The sequence below is a fragment of the Ambystoma mexicanum genome, chromosome 6p (genome assembly GCF_040938575.1).
Source record: "Ambystoma mexicanum isolate Mex_15411 chromosome 6p, UKY_AmexF1_1, whole genome shotgun sequence".
NCBI lineage: Eukaryota > Metazoa > Chordata > Amphibia > Caudata > Ambystomatidae > Ambystoma > Ambystoma mexicanum.
In genome coordinates this window covers 41,048,102-41,068,294 of record NC_090935.1, presented here as the reverse complement: position 1 = coordinate 41,068,294, position 20,193 = coordinate 41,048,102, and the positions used below count along the sequence as shown (strand labels likewise).

At 51.7% G+C, this 20,193-nt stretch overlaps 1 protein-coding gene across 1 annotated transcript in view; it reads left to right on the top strand.

Moving 5' to 3' along the window:
• The window catches only part of LOC138511181 (sialic acid-binding Ig-like lectin 15), a 156,647-nt gene extending 137,622 nt beyond the window's left edge, over positions 1 to 19,025 (top strand). The window contains exon 5 of the mRNA XM_069626690.1: positions 14,884 to 19,025. Within this exon, the coding sequence (XP_069482791.1) occupies positions 14,884 to 14,956 (73 nt within the window). The 3' untranslated portion in view covers positions 14,957 to 19,025. The remainder of the gene's footprint in view (positions 1 to 14,883) is intronic.
• The last annotated feature ends 1,168 nt before the right edge of the window (positions 19,026 to 20,193 follow it).

Here is a 20,193-nt window from a genome sequence, read left to right as displayed (position 1 = left end):
TACATGGATGCATGTGACAGCGGTATGTGGAAGCCTGATTGGCAGATGTGACATGGATGCCCGTCTGAACAGTGCGACACTTGGCAGAGGTGTAGACATGCATGCAAGTGTGGTGGTGTGTGTACATGTGTGGTGCACTTCCTGTGTTGCATGTGATGTATGGCTCCCCTTTGGCTGCTGATGCTGTTGTATGTGTAGGGATGGTGGTGGCAGTTGCGATATGGCTGTGGTGTGGCTCATGTGTGCCAGTTGCAATGACATGTGTGTTGGGGATTGTGATGACATGTCTGAGGTTTGCCAATGCCACTCATGTGCAACTGTCATGCGTGTATGTGTCCATTGTACAGTGCCCTGATGCCTGTGTTTTGTTTCTCCCTGTCTGCAGCGTCAACTGATGAAGAGGGCGGAGAAGGTGCTGTGGAGCACAGCGGCGGGGATCCGACCGCCAGCCGGAGACGCAAGGCCCGGCTCCCCTCCCGTGTTGTCATCTCGTCGCGGAGTGAGGAGTCCGGTGCCGCGTCCCAGGCCGCAGCTGCCGGGGGGAGGTCCAAGAGGCGGAGGTTGCAGTTGGACTCCTCGGCAGCAGAAGGGGCAGCTGGGACCCCACAGGGTCCAACAGGGGAAGATGGCACAGAGTCATCCAGGTTGGTGGGGGGTTTGGTGGAGGAGGGGGCCGCGCAAGCACCAGAGACAGGGTCTGGAGGTGGGGATCCCACTGGTGCTAGTGGTGCAGTGCAGGACCAGGGACAGGAGGCAGCACAGGCGGCCGCGGAGGTGCCTGTGTGCAATCCTGTCCCCGATCCTGTCCCTGCATCATCTTGCACCAGCAGGGATGCCTACGTCCAGACCCGTTTTCAGGCAGGGGATGAGCTGACGTCAACTGGCCTTCCTCTGCCTGCGGACGTGGCCATCCAGGACCGGGTTGAGCCTGTCCTGGCTGGCGTGGCGTTGCGTCAACGGGCCATGCGAGGTGACCTGCAGTCTTTTCATGGAGAGACTGCACGTCATCTCGAATGGCTCGTTGACCACGTCAGCCTGCTGGGACAGGTCACCCAGGCCGGATTCCGCTGTCTGATGGGGCTTGCTCCGACCCCCTCCTCAACTGGACCCCCTACGCGCCAGTCGTCCTCTGTGCCATCTTCCCACCCATCAGTCACCTGGGTGCCCTGTGGAGCTGCCTCTGACAGTGCGGCCAGGCTGGTGGAGGAGGCATCCCTGCCACAGTCGGGAGTCGGACGTCCAGCAGGGGTGGCCACATCAACAGGTGCACCCCAGCCGGCGGAGGATGTGCAGGCAGCAGGAGGCAGTGCACGGGCAGAGGCAGAGCAGCAGCAGCAGCAAGATGGTGGGAGCCATGAAGGCTCGGGGCCTTCGACATCGGAGGGGCAGGCATCGGCCGGAGGGCAGGAGGACCCAGGACAGAGAGTGTCTTCCGTGTGGCAGCGGTTGGGCCACGCCATAGGTGCGGAGCGGCGGCGGGCGGAAGAGGCGCGGCTCACAATGGTCAGGGCGGAGAACTCCATGCGGAGGGCCCTGAGGCGGGCCGAGTGCCTCGAGGCAATCCGCAGGGGGTTGGAGGAGGACACGGCGTCGTCCCTGCGGACCCTCGGGGCCATGGAACTGGACCGCCTCCGGGACATCGAACAGGAGTTCGATGATGCCCTGGCCCGGAACACCACAGAGTGAGCCGCTGGACTTGCCCGCCGCCTTTGTATATAGTTCTTTAGTTTTAGGTTTCCTTTCGTTCTTATTATTATTTGGAGTCGACGGACACTGCTCCACTTTTTGTATATAGTTGATATTTAGGTAGGTTTTTTAGGAGGTTTCCTTAGTTCAGTTGTGATGATGGACCCTTGTTATTTTTTTACATAGTTCTTTGTTGCATGGAGAGTTTTTACATTTCACTTTGGACATAATTTTTTGGATTTGATTTTCTAGTTTTGTGTTTTTATGCGGACATGCAGCTTATTTTTTCACATTTACATTGCAGTTAGTTTTCTTTCTTTGGCATTTGTATTTTTTTCAATACATTTTTTTTTCCATTGTTCACTGTGTGGTTTCATCTCATTGGTTTCATGCATGTCATGTTGTGTGTTTTCCCATTCAATTTGAAAATATGTGTGTGACGGACATGGGTTCATTTGCTTCATGTACATTGGGGGTGTAACATGTGATTTCCATTTCCATGTGGGTGAATGGGTTACTTGGTAGGTCTTTTTGGCTGTGGAGGATGACCATTACGCACATGATTGGGGATTGTGAGGACCTGGTGGGGGCTGCACATGGTGGCAGGGGGGTGGGGGTGCAGGGGGACATGAGTGGGGGCCTGGTGGAGGGTGACCCTGCACTGCTGGGGGGTGGGGGTGGTGGGAGACATGAGTGGGGGCCTGGTGGAGGGTGACCCTGCACTGCTGGGGTGTGGGGGTGATGGGAGACATGAGTGGGGGCCTGGTGGAGGGTGACCCTGGTGGCTGGGGGGTGGGGGTGATAGGGGACATGAGTGGGGGCCTGGTGGAGGGTGACCCTGGTGGCTGGGGGGTGGGGGTGGTGACAGACATGAGTGGGGGCCTGGTGGAGGGTGACCCTGCACTGCTGGGGTGTGGGGGTGGTGGGAGACATGAGTTGGACATGGGTGGGGGCCTGCTGGCAGGTGCCCCACAGTGCTGGGGGGTGGGGGTGGTGGGAGACATGAGTGGGGCCCTGGTGGAGGGTGACCCTGCACTGCTGGGGTGTGGGGGTGATGGGAGACATGAGTGGGGGCCTGGTGGAGGGTGACCCTGGTGGCTGGGGGGTGGGGGTGATAGGGGACATGAGTGGGGGCCTGGTGGAGGGTGACCCTGGTGGCTGGGGGGTGGGGGTGGTGACAGACATGAGTGGGGGCCTGGTGGAGGGTGACCCTGCACTGCTGGGGTGTGGGGGTGGTGGGAGACATGAGTTGGACATGGGTGGGGGCCTGCTGGCAGGTGCCCCACAGTGCTGGGGGGTGGGGGTGGGGGTGGTGGGAGACATGAGTGGGGCCCTGGTGGAGGGTGACCCTGGTGGCTGGGGGGTGGGGGTGGTGGGAGACATGAGTTGGACATGGGTGGGGGCCTGCTGGCAGGTGCCCCACAGTGCTGCGGGGTGGGGGTGGTGGGAGACATGAGTGGGGCCCTGGTGGAGGGTGACCCTGCACTGCTGGGGTGTGGGGGTGATGGGAGACATGAGTGGGGGCCTGGTGGAGGGTGACCCTGGTGGCTGGGGGGTGGGGGTGATAGGGGACATGAGTGGGGGCCTGGTGGAGGGTGACCCTGGTGGCTGGGGGGTGGGGGTGGTGACAGACATGAGTGGGGGCCTGGTGGAGGGTGACCCTGCACTGCTGGGGTGTGGGGGTGGTGGGAGACATGAGTTGGACATGGGTGGGGGCCTGCTGGCAGGTGCCCCACAGTGCTGGGGGGTGGGGGTGGTGGGAGACATGAGTTGGACATGGGTGGGGGACTGCTGGCAGGTGCCCCACAGTGCTGGGGGGTGGGGGTGGTGGGAGACATGAGTTGGACATGGGTGGGGGCCTGCTGGCAGGTGCCCCACAGTGCTGGGGGGTGGGGGTGGTGGGAGACATGAGTGGGGCCCTGGTGGAGGGTGACCCTGGTGGCTGGGGGTGGGGGTGGTGGGAGACATGAGTTGGACATGGGTGGGGGCCTGCTGGCAGGTGCCCCACAGTGCTGCGGGGTGGGGGTGGTGGGAGACATGAGTGGGGCCCTGGTGGAGGGTGACCCTGCACTGCTGGGGGGTGGGGGTGGTGGGAGACATGAGTGGGGCCCTGGTGGAGGGTGACCCTGGTGGCTGGGGGGTGGGGGTGGTGGGAGACATGAGTTGGACATGGGTGGGGGCCTGCTGGCAGGTGCCCCACAGTGCTGGGGTGTGGGGGTGGTGGGAGACATGAGTTGGACATGGGTGGGGGCCTGCTGGCAGGTGCCCCACAGTGCTGGGGGGTGGGGGTGGTGGGAGACATGAGTTGGACATGGGTGGGGGCCTACTGGCAGGTGCCCCACAGTGCTGGGGGGTGGGGGTGCAAGGGGACATGTGTTGGTGTTCAAGGAGACATGTGCCTTTGCTGGGGGGCATGCCCATGTTGGGTGGGCTGCCTGCGGGACATGACCAGGGATGCAGGGTAGTCCCCTGTGGTGTGGGCTGCCTGCAGGGGCCGTGGAGGGTGTACAGGGTACACCTGGGAGGACCCACACTGTCAAATCACATGTGGGACTCCCCGGCACCCCTGAAATACACGTACCGTGCAGAAATCGCGTGTAAAACTTCCCGCGCACCCCTGAAATACACGCGCCCAGGCTATTCGCGTGTAAAACTTCCCGCGCACCCCTGAAATACACGCGCCCAGGCTATTCGCGTGTAAAACTTCCCGCGCACCCCTGAAATACACGCGCCCAGGCTATTCGCGTGTAAAACTTCCCGCGCACCCCTGAAATACACGCGCCCAGGCTATTCGCGTGTAAAACTTCCCGCGCACCCCTGAAATACACGCGCCCAGGCTATTCGCGTGTGGAACTTCCCGCGCACCCCTGAAATACACGGGCCCAGGCTATTCGCGTGTGGAACTCCCCGCGCACCCCTGAAATACACGCGCCCAGGCTATTCGCGTGTGGAACTTCCCGCGAACCCCTGAAATACACGCGCCCAGCCTATTCGCGTGTGGAACTTCCCGCGCACCCCTGAAATACACGCGCCCAGCCTATTCGCGTGTGGAACTTCCCGCGCACCCCTGAAATACACGCGCCCAGGCTATTCGCGTGTGGAACTTCCCGCGAACCCCTGAAATACACGCGCCCAGGCTATTCGCGTGTGGAACTTCCCGCGAACCCCTGTAATACACGCGCCCAGGCTATTCGCGTGTGGAACTTCCCGCGAACCCCTGTAATACACGTAGCCCGCTCCCCCAGGCCCGATCGCGTGAGGAACTTCCCGCGCACCCCTCAAATTCACGCGCCCAGGCTATTCGCGTGTGAAACTTCACGCGAACCCCTGAAATACACGTAGCCCGCTCCCCCAGGCCCGATCGCGTGAGGAACTTCACGCGAACCCCTGTAATACACGTAGCCCGCTCCCCCAGGCCCGATCGCGTGTGGAACTTCCCGCGCACCCCTCAAATTCACGCGCCCAGGCTATTCGCGTGTGAAACTTCACGCGAACCCCTGAAATACACGTAGCACGCTCCCCCAGGCCCGATCGCGTGAGGAACTTCACGCGAACCCCTGTAATACACGTAGGCCACTCCCCCAGGCCCGATCGCGTGTGGAACTTCACGCGAACCCCTGTAATACACGTAGCCCGCTCCCCCAGGCCCGATCGCGTGTGGAACTTCACGCGAACCCCTGAAATACACGTAGCCCGCTCCCCCAGGCCCGATCGCGTGTGGAACTTCCCGCGCACCCCTCAAATTCACGCGCCCAGGCTATTCGCGTGTGAAACTTCACGCGAACCCCTGAAATACACGTAGCACGCTCCCCCAGGCCCGATCGCGTGAGGAACTTCACGCGAACCCCTGTAATACACGTAGCCCACTCCCCCAGGCCCGATCGCGTGTGGAACTTCACGCGAACCCCTGTAATACACGTAGCCCGCTCCCCCAGGCCCGATCGCGTGTGGAACTTCACGCGAACCCCTGAAATACACGTAGCCCGCTCCCCCAGGCCCGATCGCGTGAGGAACTTCACGCGAACCCCTGTAATACACGTAGCCCGCTCCCCCAGGCCCGATCGTGTGAGGAACTTCACGCGAACCCCTGTAATACACGTAGCCCGCTCCCCCAGGCCCGATCGCGTGAGGAACTTCACGCGAACCCCTGTAATACACGTAGCCCGCGTGATGCACGTACCCTGCAAATCGCGTGTGACACTTCCCGCGCACCCCGGTATACATGCACACGTATTTATTGTCAGCGGGTGTCCGTGTTTGTGGGTACCCCTTTGCACGTCATTTTTCCTGGAGGGCCACAGTATGGGACATTCATCATGGCAGTATATAGGTGCTATTTGTTGGCGCACCTTTTGGCGCACATTTCTTACAGCCGCAGAGACGCTACCGCCTCCTTTCTTGTGGCGGTCGTGTTTGTGCCTGTGCGCTGGTTTGAGCGTGCGCTTTTTTCCCCTATTCTATTCCATGAATACGTGTTGTAGGCGAGCGTGTGGGCGTTCCGCGCACTTGTGCCCTGTACTTCCCCCGTGACGCCCACGTTTTGGCAAGTTGTTCCCCATTCCGAGTGTTACGCCCGTGTTCCGCCTACTTTTATTGCGTGCGCCGCGCTATGTGCGAATTTCGCTGTGGCCTGTGCGATTTTCGCTGTGACCTGGCGCACGCTGTTAGATGGCCTGTGCGCCAACGTGCGCCAACGTGCGCCGCGCACTTTTTTTTCGCACATCCGCTGGTTTTCTCGCGCACGGCCTTCCATGAATTGACGTGCGCTGCTTTTCGTGCGATTTTCGCACGTTCACTGCGATTTTCGCTATTCCACTGCGATTCGCACGTTTTTGCCCACTTGCGCCGCGCTAATTATTCCATGAATCGGCCTCTAACTCTCCCCATGATTACGTTCTTCTAGAAATTTTACCCAGGTCTCCTCGCTAATAGGGTTAACTAGTTGGCTTTTACCATTCTCCCTAGTCGCGTTCAGCAGAGACCAAATGCTGCGAGAGTTCCTGGAGCAAATAGTCAGTATCAGTCTTTGGTAGGCACTATTGTTCTCAGCCTTTTTTATATGCTTAATGCTCATTTTATAGCTATATTTGGCTTTTCTAATCCTCTCACAGATTCAAGGTCTTAATATTACAAATTTCCGCCCTCAGCCCTCTCTTAGCATCTCTGATTCCTTTGTTGTAAGGTTGACTAACGCCCTCTGGTCTTAGCTTGTAGCTCACTTTAGCATGTTTTCCAGAAAATGCCAGAATCCATTCTTCAATGGCATTGACAGACATGCTGTTGAAGTCCAGGGAGTTTATTGAGGGAGTGTTTTTGAGGGCTTCCGTAGCTAGTCTAATGTTTTTTTCTGACCATACAATTCTTGAGCCTGCATTATTGATGTTAATTCTGCCAATATTCAGGATGGGAGTGGTATGACTAGGTAGTCGGAGAAAGCATTGGAGCATCGCATGATCACTCCAATTAGTATTAATCACTTTCATGTCAGCAACTTTTGTCTGCATCTCAGGGCACATGAATATGTAGTCCAAAGTGCTGGCAGCTGACCCATTTGTCCAAGTATGTTTCCCCGGCCTATCACCGGACGTGCGGCCGTTACTCATCTCAAGATCCCATAAGGAAAACAATTGTAGCCAGCCCAACCCTTCAGCCTCCCTTTTCTCATGGGTCATTAGACAAATTGTACTGAGGTTATGGTTAGGTGATACGAAACCCTCCCCAATCATGTGGCAGTTGAAATCCCCCATGACCGCCACTGCGGTATTACCAGGTTTCATTAACCAAGATGACATTAGGACCTGTAATGCTTCTTGTAAGGATTCACTAATATTAGCTCCTGGTGGATTGTAGAGGTTAACAAGGTGAAACCGAAAAAAGCACCTTTCCTCTTCATACTCAACCTCCACTGCCATGAGGTAGTCCTCAAGTTCACAGTGGACCCTTCGGGAAACCATTGTGTTTACCACCCCAATGAGCAAACCGCCAAAAGGACGGCCCCTTGTGCCCCGTTTTGCAAAAGATTGAGATATAAAAAAAGCATCCCATAGCAGAGGGGCCATTGCCCAGGTTTCTTGAAGACAAATGCAGCTATGTTTACAAAGAGAATCAACGAAGCCCTCTGCCCTCAATAAGTGGACAAAGCCTCTGCAATTCCAAGTGAGAAAAGAAAAGGCTCAATGATTGTGTAGAACCCCCAGGAGGGATTCCATTAGCCACTTTAGCACTTGTTGGACTTCGGCGAGTTCAACATTTTTCACATCCGCTTGCTTAAGGCAATTAAGCGCAGTAACCGGGGCTGCAGTGTCGTCGGGCAAATGTTAGGGTCCACTTCATTCAGGTCCACGTCAATGTCTAGGTCAACAGCCCTAAGTTCTTCTTTGTATTTCCTGATCAGCCGTCCTGTTGACAGAAAAGTGCAATGTAAGGCAGAGACGTAGGGGTTTGGACCTGACAGAGGTTCCACAAACATAAAGTCGTCTGACTTCAATACTCGAAGTTGGGGAATACAATAGAGTTTGACTAATAGCTCAGATCGCGCAAGCCAAGTATTTTTGCCACTCTGATAGATGTTCTTAATGATGCAGATGCGGTTCGCATTAATGTCTTTAGGGTAATTCCAAAATTCAGGATATGCAGGCACCAATAAATGTCCCTCTTGTATGGGTGCTGATGGTAGTTCAGTGACTACTGGTGAGCTAGGTTCCAGTTCTAGATCCAATTCTTTCAAAAGGTCCTCGTCCAAGTCTAAGTCTTTCAGAAAATCCTTGTCTGTATCTGGGCTAATGGGTTTGTCTTCAGGTACCAACCAGCCAGCGAGGGAACCTTTGGCCATTGGCGCAAATACAGCTGCTCTGGCTAGTTTCTTCTTAGCTTTTTTTGAGCGTATGTCTAGCCCTGACCGTGGCTCAGCAATAGGGGGTAAGGCACTTATTTTGGATTTTTTGTTTTTAAGCGCCTCCCTCGCCAGTCTACGTTGCTTCCGTGAGAAGAAAACGTAAGGACTTTGTGTCGTCTCAGGGTCATCAGCATTCTCTTGAGGTGTATCGGGGTCTCCAACACTGATTATGGTTTCTGATGGCTTAGCTGCAGCGCCCTCTGTTATCCTGGTCATCACTTCCTTCCACAATATGTAAGGCATCAGATAGATTAGTTTCCGCCTCTTCACGAAGATGATCCTTCTGGTCTAATGCCATGGTAAGGGTGTTGGTGTTAGTCAGGATACGACCTGACATTTGAAGTAGAATCTTGAGTGCAAATTGTAGGGCAGCAACTGATGACTGCAATTCGGCAATCTCGGTTGAGCCAGGATGTTGACAATCCAAGTCCACGTCCTCTTTGTCTGGTGCGTCCTCCATAGATGCCATTGCTAAGTTAGGGGAGGCAGACAAACGTCTGCTACTTCCAATGGAGTTATGTAGTCCAGGAGGAGTGCTCATATTGCTTATATTATGGGGTAATGAGCCGCTTATTATCGTCAGAGGGGTGTGAGATGCCATCTCTCTATGGATATTTAGACACAGGTCTAAGAGGGAATTGTTATCAATGTCGTCGAAATTGATAGTATTCATTAGCCCACTGCCATTAGAGCCTGGGACTGCGGTTTCTTCGATAGTAGTTGAGTTTGTTTCCGGAGGAGGATTTACTGGAAAGAACTCAGTGATGGCGCCTTGGTCCACTGGCTTGGCGTATTTCGCCTTCTTCTTAGACTTGCCACCCTTTGTATGAATCTCCATATTCCGCTCTAAAGGTAGGGTCTTGGTTTTCTGCAGGTTGTAGCTCGAATGGGAGGACGTTTTCCCTTCCTGCATATCAAGGGAATGAAGGAGGTCAACGGCCACCAAGGTTATCTATTCAGAGGAAGGGAAACTTTCCCATACAGGATTAAATAATAAATATAAGGGTTAATGAGAGATGGTTACTATTCCCTTCAACCCCGTGATGATAGAAAAAGGTGAACCACAGCCTCAGGGGCTGTCCAAGTAAGTCCTCACACCCAAAGACCGGAGAATTGGACAGAAGTCAAGGTATCGAAGCACTCAGGATCAAAGGCCAAAGCCCACAGTCTCCTGGAAATGTGACCTAAAAGCCAGGTTACATGTGTCTTGCAACTTCTGCTCTAATGAGCCAAGAAGGTGCAGTAATACAAGGCCCAGCAACTGCATCCGTGGACCATACAAGCCAAAGTAAATAAGGGTTGCACACCACAAGGGTCAACAGGAAGCAGGGTCTAATCAGATGTCAAATATATAAAGTTAACTAACTTAGCACTATATTTGTGCTACACTGACCAGTTATTGTGCATAATGCGTCAGGAGGAGAGGTCACTGGATGGAGGCCAGATAGCGTAACAACTAGCCTGCAAGCAGCACGCTCCCGGCTCTTCACTCACCTCCTGCAATGCCCCGAGGGGGCCCTTGCACAAGAAAGCCCAACTAGTAGGAACTAGTAAGGACACGGAGCTGCGTTGCAGCTATTCTGCTGGCCTGCCGTTGTACCGTTATTATACTGCAGCAGCGGCTCCCGTTGGCGTAGTACTGCAGAGGAAAACGCCAGGTCTTGGCTGATGCTGCTGTGCCAGGAAGCGGAGCCACGAGCCCAAGTCGCGACTGCTTCAGCGAGATGCGAGCGGCGCTGCGTTCCTTCCGCGTCCGTGTTCAACTGTAAGAGGAAAGGACCCTGCAACGTGTCTAGCAACGTGCCGAGCCGTGTCAAGCCGCAACCCCGATGTGCTCCGTACACACAACCACAAGCATAGAGGCCGCCTCCGACACATGCTCTGCACTACGAAGCAGTAGAAGCCACTGTATTCAATAGGTTCACTGTGATATTAATGAATAAATACGAAAACATTTTTACCAAACAGAATACTGATTTTTCTTTTAATTTGGGGGTGTCACCTCCTGACCCACCTGACCCACCTGTTTCCCTTTGTTTATAACTCTGCTCCACCGCCCTGCCCATCCGTTTTAACCCCTTAGACCACCCCATACATATATATTATTTTTTTAATGTTATTATCTTTTTAATATTATCACTGGATACCTGTTCAATAGCATTGGTTCCCACACATACAGCCTCATTCTCAGCATGGCTGTTTTACATACATCCGCAAATGCGCATTGGTGGGTAGGGTTGGCCGGTGGCTAACTTGTAATTCCTTTGCAATCATAGGGGGAAGTACACAGTGATCGAAGCCAAGAAAGCGGGAGCAGGGAGTTAACAGAGGAGTTTGAGGTCGTGCAATAGGCAGCAAGGGATCTACAAGCACCCAGGGGAGGAGATGGTGGGGAGCACTTCACCGAGACTCAGGTAGGGTTGAGTGTGCATGGTGTTTGGACCCTGATGTTAGGGAGGAGCTATTCCTTGAAGGTCCTTAGCTCTTTCCTGAACTGTCGAAGTGATGGAGCAATGCTGATATTGACGGGGAGGAGGTTCCAGAGTCTTGGAGTGTAGACAGAGAAGGCCTGTCTTCTGGTTCTTTCCTTCTTGCACCGTTGGAGTTTAAGCCTGCACATCTCCTTACTTCTGGTGTCTAACAGGCCTCCGGAGATGCTGAGCTTCTCAGTGAGGTAGCTTGGAGACTTCAGAATGACAGCCTTGTAGAGGATGTAACATGATTTCACGATTATATTGGCCTGCAGGGGGGTGCAGTGCAGTTTGTTGTAGGTTAGGGTGATGTGGTTTAATTTGCAGAGTTCTTTAATGAGTCTTGCTGCAGCGTCCAGGACACATCTCACGGGTGCCATGGCAATGCCATCCAGGTGGAAGAGGACCAAGGCTTGGACAGCAGATCTGAAGTTGTTTTCTGGGATGTGGGGCTTGATTTCCAGAAGAGGCATTTGGTACCAAGCCGTGTGTGTCTTCCTTGCTAAGTGCCCCTTAAATACGAGGTGACTGTTGATGTAATCCCTAAGGGAGTTGGAGCGGATGGCCAACTGCGTTTTGAAGCCCATGTGGTTCATAGCAGAGTGGCAGGTCTGGATGTCAGGGTTTTCGGTGTTGTTGCGCAGACGTTGGAATTCAGTCTTAGATGGGTTGAACGTCAGGTAAGCACTGGACATCTATAACTGGATCAATGTGAGACAGGCCTTGAACCTGTAGATGTCTTCAGTGGAGGATATCTTGAGGTAGACCTATGTGTCAGCTGCGTATTGGTCTGGAGGTTGTGCGGCGCCAGGAGGGTTGCAAGCGGTCATATGGACATGTTGAACATTAAGTGGGAGAGGATGGGCCTAGCAGGAATCCGCAGGTGATGGGTAGAGTTGATGGTCTGGAGGAATCTATGTGAATAAATAGATGGTGGTTAGCAAGGTAGGATTTTAACCAGCTGAGGACGGTCTTGGTGATCCCCATGTTGCAATGTAGACTGTTGGTGTGGTCTGGTGGTTTACTGTGTCAAGTACTGCTAAGAGGTAAGGGAGAACCATGAGGCAAGAATGCCCATCAGCAAGAATTCTAAGGGAATTTGCGATCACCTTGATAGGCATCTATGTGATCACTGTGGCACCCGTAATTGCGCTGACAAAAATGCTGACGCCAATTACGGCACGGCGCAGTGATCAAATAGATCACTTTGTCAGTATCCCCCGAACCGCATTCCTCTTCCCGAACCCCCCACCACCCCACCCCACTTACCACACTCCTCTATCCCTGCAGCGTCAGTTCCTCCCATTAACGTGGGTCAGGGCTGACGCCACAGGGTGCTTTTTAAAAAATAAAATTCACTTTCATGTCCCCCACTTACCGCAATGGTAAGTGGGGGACACCTCTGCAGCCTCTGACTCCCGTTACTGTGCTCTAGGAGAGCAGGGAACACTGCCGCAACCCCTGCTCTGCTTGGGCAGAGTAGTGGGAGTCAGTATTTTGTGCGCCCCCAAAGTCGGAGTGACTGCGGGGGCACACAAAAAAAGCCGACTTTTCGGAATGTTTCCCCTTGATGGTAGACATTTCTTTGCTGCATCTGAGTTTGAAGAGAGATTTGTAGGTCTGAAGGAGTTTATTGGCTTCAATTTGTTGGAGGAGTTGAATGGCTACTGCTTTCTCAAGGACCTTTGCTTGGAAGGGAAAATCGGTGATGGGGTGGTAGTTGTTGAGCTCAACAGGATCCAGTCTTGGTTTCCTGAGAAGTGGGAGGATTTGTCCGGTCTTGTTGGTTGAGGGGAAGGTGCCTTGAGTTATGGAGCTGTTGATGATTTCCAGGTATGGGGTGAGTGCTTCAGTCAGAAGGGGCTGTAGTATGGAGGCAGGAAGGTTTTTATCCACGTATGATGAGGCATTGAGGGGCGCTAGGGTGACAGAGCTGCCATCATGAGTATCTTGAAAGGTGAACAGGTAGTGCTGATTTTGTGAGATGGGATGTGTGGTGTGGTGTGCTGTCAGTTGTGGCATTGATGTCTATTTGTTCGCGGATTATGCATGTATTGTTGATAAAGAAAGAGTTGATGAAAGTGGATTTTTCAATGGAGAGTGTTATGGATGCTTAATGGCTTTGAAGAGGGATCTTTTTTCATTGTTGACCATGGCTGTTGCACTCTGGTGGTATAAGGCTGTGGCAGTGGCGATCAGTCATCTGCGTGTAACACAGTGTTCCTTGAGCAGGTCGAGGTCGGATGCGCTGCAGGATTCTCACCAAGGCTTTTCTTCTTTTCTGATGGTTCGTTGTTGAGGTTAAGTACTTGAGTGTACAAGGTAGGGAAGGTTAAGGCATGAGAGCGCATTTTTTCACCAGGGAATGGGGGGTTGATGTTAATGGCTAGGGTGGTATTGAGTTCTCGTAGAAGCAGGTCGCAGTCCTGATTCCTCTGAGGTAGATCAGGGTTTTCGAGCTGGAGGTTGTCGAGGTCTTCAGTGGGAGATTCGAAAGGGAAGTTCTTGAATGATCGCAAGACTCGTTTGCTAGTTTGCTTGATGGGGGTGGTGTGACCAATCTCAATGGGAATTGACAGGTGGTCTGCTCAGGCAAGCAGGACTGGACAGATGTGACAATGAGGGCAGGGAAGTGATGAAGAGGGCAAGGATATTCGTTTGTGTGCTGTGTAAAGTTCGGAGTGTCGAGAAGGCAGAGGAGATATTCCTTCCTGCAATAGAAGTTGTTCTCAGCCACTAAGTCTGAGGCACATTCAATAAGTATGATATGTTATTTATAACATGCTTAATGCCCAGAGGTTTCTAACCACGGACCCGGGGATCGAACCTGTGTTGGTCTGTGTCGTCTTGCTTCAAAGGCGAGCACGGTTGCCATTGAGCTATCCTCCCGAGACGAGAACCTTTAGATTTGTAATGTCCCATATTAGGAAACCCTTGGGTTCCTAGTGGTCTCAAACCGACTACAATGCCCCTTTTTACACAAAGTGTGTCAAAGTGTGTGTCTTTTGGCGCTCTTATGGAGGACTGCTTGTTTTCCTTGGATGTTACGCTTTCTTCTCCATGTGAGAGATAGGAGTTGATGATGTTGAGCCAGTGGGGAGTGAGGGTGGTGGTGCAATTGGAAGTGGTTGGAGGTGGGCATGCATCATCCAGGAAGTGTACAGGTTTCGCTTTGGCAGTGGGGGATGAGGGTGTCATGTCGATGCAGCAGAAGGCATCGAATGTGTTTGTTTAGGCTACCCTTTTGTGTTTCTTGAAAGATTAAATAAGCAGCAAAGCATGGCCTGGCACGAGGGCTCCACAGTCTGCTTTGGTGTATTCTCTTAGAGGGCAGAAGGGTTGTCTTTGGCGTCCATGCAGGTGGACCTGCCAGAATCTGAGTACTGCTTTGGATTGTGTTTGGACGCCATTCACACTCTAGCGGCATAGGGGCCACACCTTCTCCCCAGGACCACGGATTAGATGAGAGTGGGCTCTCTGATGTAAATATATTTCTTTAAAGGGTGGCTTGTCATCTAAGCAACATTTATGTTCAAAATATCATCTGCAGGCCCCGTCCGAATGAGCCGGGGTATATGTTGGTCTACAAGGCACCAACCGATGTGGTCCTCATGTTTGCTATATAGAGTGTATGTCTCCACAGTAAGATGTAAGCGAGACAGATCTCCAAAAGCATTCACTTTGGTTCTTGGTTTTTACAACTCAACATCAAAGGTTTGGATAATGACAGAGGAACGCACCCCATCCCCTTCAAACCCAGATACCAAGAATTGTGATCTTTCAGGAATGCCATTGCAAAAACCTTAATTTATTTGTCTTGTCTCATTTTAGACCACAGTCAGTTCCCATCTATGAAAATATACCGCGGGCAGCGAAACCTCGAACAGCCAAGCCGTCTGTGTGACCGGCGGGGGCCCAAGGGGGTATCCCCCAATGAAAAGCAAGACGGAATTGCCCAGAGGGCGCGCGACCACCACCGTCCTCGACACTCATACCTTTAACGAGGACTCTAAAATATGACAACATAAAGATAAGAAGTACCGCAAACTCTCGGATGAAGCAAAAAAACACCAAGCAAATGTTTTGGAAAATCGTGAATCGGAAGTTAAGGCAAACAAAAATAAACTTGTAAAAATGTGCACCCCAAAATGTAGCTGGTGGTGATACTTGTTTCACATTTCACAGGCTCTGTGCACTTATAGTGCAACCTTAACTCTTTTTCAGTTTTTGAAATGCATGTTTGCTCCTTGTTGAGATGCCCAAGATTGCGATGCCCCCTTCTTTCCTGGGGCCCCTTCTGTTCTGGGGCCCTTCTATCCTGGGCCCCTTGAATCCAGGCCACCTTGTGTACAGGGGACGGCCGTGCGCACAGTAGACCCTGGGGTGACCTTCGAGAGGAGTAGAACTGCAATCATTAAAGCCGGGCCCTCCTCAGGATGTTTCCGGGAGATGCTTGTATAAATGCAGAGAGGCTGTATATATTTGCTGTACTATAATCTCCTATTGACTGTTGTGATAATCTGAGAGCCACCTCCTTGGGATTGGCTGCAGGTCTATTGCAATGTGTCCTTTCATGGTCTGGATTGCCGCCACAAAGCATGATCACGTCCTATGACTCTCCAAGCTTGGGACGGATGACTCGTGCATGGAGAGTCACATGTAAGGGTTCCGGCTGTTCCATGCTGGTGCATATAAGTCAAGAACTAACGGCGCATTGCATTGCGTGTTGAATTGCCATCACTCAGTATCAATATCATGGTAGAAGATTGCACTGCGCGTCGTAGCCCGCTGTGAAAAGGATGCATTGAAAGTGGCTGTTGGAGCGGACCAGGAGAATCTGGGGCCAGGGAACCTCCCACTATCCTTGAGGTGGTATATTGGAGAACCGCGAGAATCTCTCGCACTCTCTGCTGACTTGTGAGTTGAGGAACTCCTTTGGTGAGGGAAGACCAGACAGCACTCAGGTGTCCTGAGATTTCGTACAGGTTGGCAGTAGAGTCATGCCAGTAGAGGACTTGTATGGTCCAACTGCCCTTCCTTGGGGACAGGAGGAAGACATCAGAGGTATCCCCAGAATCCACCTGCCATGGGCATTCAAGGGCATTCCTTTAAAAAGGGGGAGAAGAAAGAACTGGTGAAAACCCCAGCACCTCCACTCCGGAAGCTTAGGGTATAAAGGGACAGGACCCCTGTAAAAATCCATGCAGCGATGATCCCGTCACAGTCCTAACCTCATCAGAATATCTAGGAACTGCACCACACTGATGTGCACCGCTTCCCTCCCCCCATCCCCAGGCAGCGGTGACAGGGACACAATCTTTCCAGACATTTACCAACTTTATCCACATGTCAGTCAGAGATTTCACCACAGCCAGTGGGCAAGGGAATGTGTGTGGGGAGGCTGAGGAACCCCAAGGAACAGTGCAAGGAGAGCATTGAAGGGGACTGAGCGAGTGCCTGCCCTTGAAATGGCACCAGATCCTTAATCCAAGCACACGTGCTGGCCCTGAATTCATTACATTTAATATTGAGCCCCCTAGGAAGAGACTAGCAATTACTGACCGCTGGGATAGACGCAGTGGTCGAAGTGTAAGGAGAACATTGAAGGGGACAGAGCGAGTGCCTGACCTTAAAATGGCACCTGATCCCTAATCCAAGCACACCTGCTGGCCCTGAATTCATAACACTTAATATTGAGCCCCCTAGGAAGAGACTAGCAATAACTGACCGCTGGGATAGACGCAGTGGTCGAAGTGTAAGGAGAACATTGAAGGGGACTGAGCGAGTGCCTGACCTTGAAATGGCGCCTGATACCTAATCCAAGCACACTTGCTGGCCCTGAATTCATTACACTTAATATTGAGCCCCCTAGAAAGAGACTAGCAATTACTGACCGCTGGGATAGACGCAGTGGTCGAAGTGTAAGGAGAACATTGAAGGGGACTGAGCGAGTGCCTGACCTTGAAATGGCGCCTGATCCCTAATCCAAGCACACCTGCTGGCCCTGAATTCATTACACTTAATATTGAGTCCCCTGGGAAGAGTCTCACAATTACTGACCCCTGGGATAGAAGCAGTGGTCGAAGTCTAAGGAAAAAAGTGGTGGAACGATGTTGCCCTGCCCCAAATCCACCCCCGATTCCCAAACTCACTGTCACTCCCCCTGAATACAAACCCCATGCCTGCCTCCTTCCTTTCCTTCACTCCAACCCGCAACCAAGGCTGTACAACAGTTGTAGCAAAACTGAAGAAAATAAAAGAAAATGCTTTTAAATGACCCATTAGTGTGTCATGGTCCCCCATAGCATGCAGCATTATGCTGCTTCCCCCCACCCCCCTTCCAATCACCCACCGTTCGCACCTCTTAAGGGACATGCCCTTGACTATCACCACTGACACCCCCTTTCGATGACTTGCAAACAACACTGCCCCACAGCAAGCCATCCGTCGATGCCAAGCTGGGCTGTGTGCTGCTTGGGAATAGGTTTCCTGTCCCAATTAGTCTATTGAATTAAACAACACAAGTCCAGCACAGTAAAATGATACACTGGCTTGTTATAGGCAGGGCTCAGCTTCGAATCCCCAGTAGGGAAGAAGTTTACAAAACAACAAAAAACAAAAGTTGCCTCCTGGAACACCCCAGGACACATAAAGTAAGGAAAGGATGACAGAGGGCTCCGAAATTTATTGGAACGGCGTACCGTTTAGTTCCTGCCCACTTTGACCTTTACATAAAGGAAAGCCACAAGGAGAGGAGATATACCCATCAGGGTGTGACCTAAATCGAGCAGACGCACTAGTGGGAAATGACCCCGGACACTGATTGGGACAATTACTCTTCCAGCGCCAACGTAAAAGGAGACACAAAGCTCCGCAAAGCAATAGTGTTAGGGTGGCGCACCACAGTGTGAGTCGAACCATCTCCCGCAAGTGCCGCACACAGCAGAAATGCAGACCCCCCGGACGGGGTGCTGTCTCTTCACGGTGATGACCCTGTGAAACCAGCCCTACTGTGACAAGTCCACACAGACCATGAAGAAACCCAACCCACGACTACACACTCAACCCGAGAGGATGGCGTAATGAAGCTCAAGCCAAGTTATCTAAAAATCACAGCTGATGGATAAAATCTATCAGCAAGAAGAAGAAAGACAGAGTGCGCTGTCTCACACGATCAATGTTTATTTTGATGGAAGTGGGCCAGGTAGGGGAGGGGACATGCATTTGGACTGAGGGGGCATCGCCTACTCTTACACTGCACCCCCTTTCTGACTACCCAGTACCTCACTGCACTATGAATGCTTCACTGGAAAAATACTGCCTGCCATGTGTCTTGTATCAGGAATGGTTCCTGTACCCGGTGCCCTAAGTGGCATGAGAAATTGAGGGTGACGAGCAACGTCACAGCATCTGCATGGCCAATCAAATAGCAAACAAATGGAAAATAAAATCCTTCAAAGACAAGGATGCATGTTGTTTATATGAATGTACCAATTTAGCTACCTAAATAACTATTTTTCCTGATCTTTGTCAAACAGCTTGAGAAATAGCATGCATTTCTAATATATGCCTGGTTGTGGGTGAAACACTGCTAAGCTGCTGCAGCCCAGTCTCCCTGCTCTTTGTACTGCTGCCTGATAAATACACGTGGCCTTGAATGGATTCATCAAGCCCCGGCACGTGATACGTTTGCTGAGATTGCCAGGGTGCATCCCCGGCTAGCCCTGGCTCACTTAAAGCACTGCCTGTTCCATTAACTCCTTATCACTCACTGCTTAATCGCTGGCCACCCGCTCCTCCAAAGCACTGCTCCCGATTCACGATTGCCCCGATGCCTGTTTGCTAATTTATTCCTGGTTATTGTCCTCTTATGTCAGTAAATGCAATAAACATGCAATAGATGATGTGTGAGAAATGCATACATGTGCAGTACAGTACTAACATATGTGCATAAATAAATACCTTTTCTCCTACTTCTGTCTCCTTTGGTCTCAGCTGCATATGCAATTTAACTTGATCCTCGTATGTTTGTCTTGTATTTTAGAATGATGTATATGTGCGGTGGAGTCGTGTGATCAGTGGTTGTGAGAAACTGGAAATGGTGCACTGTTTTTGTTTACTAGGTAAACACAAATAGAATGTCAGAATCACAAAGACACAGAAATTGGTTCATTTCATAGCAAAATTGCATCTTTATTCATGCCTTGCATTTCTGCCTGGCAAAATGTCACTAATCACTATACAAGCAAGCAAATCAGCACTCTCGAAGCATACGTGCAACCCACCCAGCCCTTCCGGCTTCTCCTGGCATTGCTCTATTAAACACCACCATAGCATCTAAGAGATCCCTCCCAGCATCTCAACACTTCTCAAAGCTGGAGACAGCACACCCTTGCACACCCACCTAACCTAACCTACCCCACTCTCTCTGGCCTCTGTTATACAGAGCAATGACACATTTCATTGTGCAATTGTGTGCATAGAAAATATTCTATTTCAACCTACGTGCACTTCTATACTTTGTGCGTGCGTACATAATTGTGTATTTAGAACACATTGACATGACATTTTCTATAGTCTAAAGCGAGCATATCGTGTCTTTTTCGCTCGTTGAGACAGCAATCTCCTCGTTCATTTGCAAAAACCCAAACAAGCATTTTCCTCACTCAGCAGGATTGTTTCTCTGTGTAGCTCTCTGCCAAAGCTGTTGTCTATCAAAGCATATCTCTCACTGTGTTCGCTTGCAAAAACAATTCCCTCTCCTCGCACAGCTGCAAGCTGAATTCATAGAGACAGAGGCACAAGGCAGATCATGTCTAGCGCCTAAAAGCGCTCTACAATGCTATAAATGACAATTACATAATCACATGGCTCTCAGCATATATGGAACCAGTATGGCTCAGTTCAAAACTATAGTGCTCAAACATAGCCTATTCTAGATGAATGCATGTATAAATTAATGAATAATGAATGACTTAATGGATTAATCACATGATAACTAGCATACATAAAATGCAGTTTCACAGTTGTGGCAGAGTTTAATGGGTAAGAGGATGCCCCTTCAGTGGCTAGATAAAGCCAGTCTTAAATAGTTGCACCGACTGAATTGCTTTGATGGTGTGGGGAGTGAGGGAGAATTCC